The sequence below is a fragment of the Empidonax traillii genome, unplaced genomic scaffold, assembly GCF_003031625.1.
Source record: "Empidonax traillii isolate 1590-97213 ecotype Southwest subspecies unplaced genomic scaffold, ASM303162v1 scaffold958:size599741, whole genome shotgun sequence".
Lineage (NCBI taxonomy): Eukaryota > Metazoa > Chordata > Aves > Passeriformes > Tyrannidae > Empidonax > Empidonax traillii.
This window is the reverse complement of record NW_020956151.1, coordinates 1-5,260: the sequence shown is the minus strand read 5'-3', so window position 1 is coordinate 5,260 and position 5,260 is coordinate 1. Positions and strand designations below refer to the sequence as shown.

The 5,260-nt window shown below is 62.4% G+C and overlaps 1 protein-coding gene across 6 annotated transcripts in view; it reads right to left on the bottom strand.

The window, feature by feature from the left end:
• Positions 1–4,687, bottom strand: part of MACF1 (microtubule-actin crosslinking factor 1) — a 136,736-nt gene extending 132,049 nt beyond the window's left edge. For all 6 annotated transcript variants that reach the window (XM_027903360.1, XM_027903361.1, XM_027903372.1 and 3 more), the window contains exon 1: positions 4,436–4,687. In XM_027903360.1, the coding sequence (XP_027759161.1) occupies positions 4,436–4,655 (220 nt within the window). In that variant the 5' untranslated portion in view covers positions 4,656–4,687. The remainder of the gene's footprint in view (positions 1–4,435) is intronic.
• Positions 4,688–5,260: the final 573 nt, after the last annotated feature.

The window sequence follows — 5,260 nt, the reverse complement described above, 5'->3', positions numbered from 1 at the left end:
TGGAGGTGACAGTGGGGGGTGACACCAAGGGGGTAAGACACAATCCAGCAGGGCCACAAGTGACACCAGAGTGCCCCAGTGGCAAGTAGTGACCCCAGCGCACCCCAGTGAGCCCAGGGCAGTTCATCCCAGTGCATCCCAGTGCACTCCTGTGAGCCCAGATCACTGCAGCCCCATGCATCCCAGTGAACCCCAGCACCTCCCAGGGCACTCTCTGCAATCAAAACACTGCATCCCAGTGCATCCCATCACATCCCAGTGCACCCAAGCGGCGCAGCATCTGAGCTGTCCCCAGTCCCACTGTGCTCAGGATGGGGGTCCCACTCCCCTGGGTGCCCGAGGCTCTGCACCCCAACCTGCCACCAGCATGGGAGCAACTGGGGGGGACTGGTGGGCCTGTGGGTGTCCCCCAGGCTGGGATCCCCCCTGCAGCTGGGTGGGAGCTGTGAGCAGGGAGAGCCAGGCTCCTTGGAATCACCTGGGAGGATGCTGGGAGGGAGTGGAAGGCCCCTCAACATCACCTGGAGAGGAATGTCAAAGAAAAAAGGGGCCCTCAGAATCACCATCGGGGCTTTGAAGGGGATGGAAAGGCCCCACCGTGGGGCACAGCAGGGCAGAGCCAAACCCCACAGGGAAATGGGGATAGGGTGCAGAGCCAAACCTGCCTGACACCCCCATATCCACCAGAAATCCTGCTCAGCCTCCCCTGGATCCCAGCCCAGCTGATGGAGCAAAACCTCCCACGGAAAGAGGAGTTACAGTGGCACAAAGGTGGGTGTCCACAGGCCTGGGACACCCCCTGGGACACCCCCCCTTGCTGAGCCCACAGGACACCCCCTCGCCATGACCCAAGGCCAGACCCAGCCCCTCCCCCTGGGGCAAATCCCGGCCTTTTTTGGCCGTCTCAAGATGTTGCTTTTTCACCCCGATGCGCCGTTCCCATGGCAACTGGAGGGCCCGGCTGGGTAACCATGGCAACGAGAAAAGCCCCATCCCGCTCAGGCAGACACCTTGTGTTTCCCCACCATCACCCAGAGACCCCCAAATCTCCCCGAGGTGCGGGGTGGTGCACCCGTATCCCTCCAGGGGATGAAGAACCACGGGCAGCACCATCCTCCTCCTCCTCCTCTTTCTCCTCCTCCTCCTGCAGCCTTTGGCCTAGGGTGGGGTTACACAAATCACCCCCCCTCACCCCAGTTTTGGAGTCATCTCCCCCTCATCGTGGTGCCTTAATTAGGAAAAGTAATTAACGTGGCCCTGAGCGCCGGTGTCCGGCTGCATCCCTGGCAGAGCCTCCACAGGGAGGAGGGTTCGAATCCCAGCGACCTCGTGGCGGGGTCTTTGTGCCCAGCGGTGCCAGAGCCGGGCAGGCATCCTCAGGCAGTGGGGCATCCCGCTGGGAACGGCCAGAGCATCCACCGGGAACGGCCACAAGGACGCAGCTCCTCCGGCTCTGCCCGCGGAGCCGCCCCGCACGGAGCCCTGCGGAGGTGCCTGCGCTCGCCACATCCCTCTGACCCAAAAACGCGTTCCCAGGGAAAGGGAGATCTGTGCCCGCCAGCTGGCACTCAGCGGTTCCTCCCCGGGCAGCGGGAATGCTGCTCCGGAGCCTGCCCTGGCCCCACTGCGGCTCCCAAGGCAGCGGAGAACAAGGGGGTTTGTTCCCGTGTCCCCGGGGATGAAGCACAGCTCCCTCCCTCAGCCAGCGCCGGCTCTGCCAGCGGCGCGGGTGACGCGCCCGGGTGACAAAGGACTCCCAGGAGTCTTTTCAAAGAGCCCTTGGAAAACCCCTGCGACGCCTCGTCCGTCACCCCTGCCCGCTCTCCCCCGGCCCCCCAGATCCCCCTGGCCCCTCCTGCCCCTGCACCACCCCAGCGCCCCAACACGACCCTGGCAGCACAGAGTATGAACAGATTTAGGATGAAAGAGCCTGGTTTTTGTCACTGAAAAGAGCCCCCACCGCCCACTCTCACCCTCTGCCAAGTGCCTGGAGCGAGACAGAGCGACGCGAGGGCCAAGGGTCGGATTCTGACCCTCCACGTCCCGTTCCCCTCCACCACCCGCCTCTCCCCCACCACTGCCTTCCAAGGAGATGCCAGCAAAGCAGGAAACAGCTCCAGAGCTGCCTTAGGGACACAAGCCAGGGTGTCCCAACCCCCTGCACCGAGGCACTGCCACCCTCCTGCAAGGTCCTCACTGGTGCAACCCCTCCCCAGGCATGGCCGGGTCCTCCTTTCCTTGTCTCTGATGGCCAGACAGGATGCAGAGATCACTCGACCCCATGGGCAGCAATGAGGAAGAGCCCCCAAGGTCCAGGTGTCCCCCCAAAACCACTGAGATGCCAGGTAGGCACAGGATGGGGTTCCCCAGCCCCTCACAATGCCCAGACTCTGCCCCCACCACTGTGCCGGGCCCCTGGTGCCCCTTCCATCCCCAAGCTCCATCCCCCTCCCCAGAGACACCGAGAGGTGCCAGCTGCCCTGGGGCACATTCCAGAGGCCAGGATCCCTGGATCCCTGGTCCCCAGCCCGGTTGCTGTGGTGGGAAGAGGCACTGGGGCGGCCGGCGCCCTGCAGACATTCCCGCTGAATAATGCAAGGATCTGAATCAATATTTCAGCTCATTTTCAAACTTGGTGACACAAAACTGTCTCGGAACTCTTTTTTTTTTCCCCCAGCTCAGCACTGTCTCCCTGCATCTCCCCGAGTTATTTTTAATGGGGAATCTGCATGAGACCGAATTTTGTGACATCCCCCTGCCTTTAATCACGGGCTGGATCCGGCTGCCATCACGACAAGCACTCGGCATCCCGGGCAGAAAGGCAGCTGGGGAATGGCTGTGCCTTGGCAGGGTCTGTCTCTGGGGTGCAGGAGGGTGCTCAGCACCCAGCAGGATGGGGCTTTTGGGGCACAGAGGGGCCATGAGAGGTGATGGCCCAGCCCAGACGGGTTAAAGGCCAGGCTGGATGAAGCTCTGAGCAATCTGGCCTAGTGAAAGGTGTCCCTGCCCATGGCAGCAGGGTTGGAATGAGATGTCCTTTAAGGTCCCTTCCAACCCAGACCACTCCATGACTCTATGATGGGCACGTTGGGATCCTGGTACCCGGCCATCCCCCAGCCCTGGCGGTGCTGGGATTTGGGGCAAGCCCAGCCACACCCTGCACATTTGCTTCCCCCAGCCCCAGACGGTGCATTCTCGAGAACCATCATTTCAACCAACTGGTTCTTCCAGCCCCAAGACGCCCGGAGCTGGGATGGCACCCAAGAGGCACGGCTGGAGCCTCACGCACCCCTGTGCCATGGGGCAGGCAAGGAGGGAGGCCAGGAGCACCCCACGGCCACTGCTGACCTGGTGGCACCTGTCCCTGTGCCAGGTGCTGTCCCTGCTCCCCAGTGCTCCCAGCCTGAGCCCCCACAGGGTGTAGAGCCCAGCGCTGGGGCTGACTTGGCCATGGGTTAGGGGCTGGCAGGGGCTGGCGGGGCAGAGAGGGCACCTCAGGAGTTGCCACCCTCAAGCCCACCTCTACCAGCAAGATAAAAGCCAGGCCCTGGGTTTCCCTTGGAGCAAGAGCCAGGAACAGCCCGGCCAGGGCTCGGCAGGGGCCCCTCAGCATGTCCCTGAGTCCGTTTGCTCAGGCAGGAGCAGATCAAAGGCACCCAGAGCAGGAGGAGTTGAGGACAGACCCCAGCAAATGCAGATCAAAGCCCCTGATGGCCGTTTGGCCCCAGTGAAGAAGCAAATCCTGGCTCTGGTGCCTGGAGCCACCACCCTAAGCAAAGTCCTCCATCCTCCCTCCCCAGCAGGCTTGGAGTGGAGTTCCCACCACCCCCCTCACCAGCACTTGGAGAAGGAGCCGATGGCCACGGTGGGAACATCCCTGTCTTTGTTTCTCCTGCCCATCCCCATTCCTTCCCCAGGGCTGTGACCTGGGCATCACTGTGGTGCAGCAGAAGGGGGAAACACGGAGCAGTGACCCACCGACCGCAGCGATGGGGCTGTCCATGGACACCACCAGGGCAAAGGAGCAGCCCCAGCAACATCATCCAGGTGGGAATCCCAAACCTCCCAGGGCAAATTCCTCCCTGGAGTACAGCCAAGGGCATTGTTCTACCAAGGAGCCATTTAGGCCTTAATTAAGCACTTTAATGTCACCCAACCCACGATTTAGAGGAGCCCAGTCATCCCTTAACCCCAGCGCTCAGGGTATGAACTGCCCAGGGCGAGCCTGGAGAGGACAAAGCCTTGGCAGATCCAAGCCACCACCCTGGTCCTCACACACCAAAAGCCACATCCCTTCCCCATCCTATCCATCCCCAGTCTCCCTGGGGAGCAGCAGGGTACAGGGATGACCCCAAGACCATCTCAGCCACCGCGGGGGGAGCCCCATCGACCCGTCCCCGAGGGGGATCCACTGCACAACGGGGCGCTGACTTACCTGCGACCCTGACAACAGCCCTCTCAGCCGGGTCCAGCACCGAGTCCTGGCTCTTCCTCTTCCTCTGCTCATGGAGGGGTAAATTCCAGGGCAAGGTGTCCCCGGGCGGGCAGGGGGAGAGGCTGCCCGAGCGCTCGCTGCGGTAGGAGCGCTCGCTCCGGCACGACCGCTCGCTCCGGCACGACCGCTCGCTGAGGGTCTCCTCGTCGGAGGACGACATGGCCCAAGGCACAGGCAGGAGGGCGGGCAGGACGTCCCCACGGGCAGCACCCTGCAGAAGGAGCAAACAGCACGTGACACCGGGCCACTGGTGGGGCCCTCCCTGCCACAGATGCTGGGGGCGGTGGAGAAGGGACCATCCCACCCTGGACGTCCCTGCCCTCAGCCCCTGCCCAAACGCCCTCTTGGTCAGGTGAATCAGCCCTGCCGAGGCTCCTAAACGCTGCCTCAGTTTCCCCCTGGCTGGTGTGACAGCTGGGATTCCCGGGGACAGGGACAGTGGCACGGCTGCCCCTCCACCAGCAAAGCCCACACTGGCATCCCCAGCACCGGTTCACTCCCACAAAGCCAAGTCCAGCCTTTTGGGTTCGGTTCCTTTGTGCTCGGCACAAGACGAAGCAGCAGATCGGCACTGCCCTTTGTACCTGCAGGTTTTTCCCCTCTGAGAATGGGAATGGCTTTAAAAATCCTATTAATCATGGCAGGGGAAGATGGTAGGGCTTTCTGGAGCACGCCGGGAGTGAGCTGTGCCGCGTACACACGCTGGGCAAATAAGCACTTTGCATGAGACATATTTAAAATAAATCTCATTGTGTCCTCTAGCAC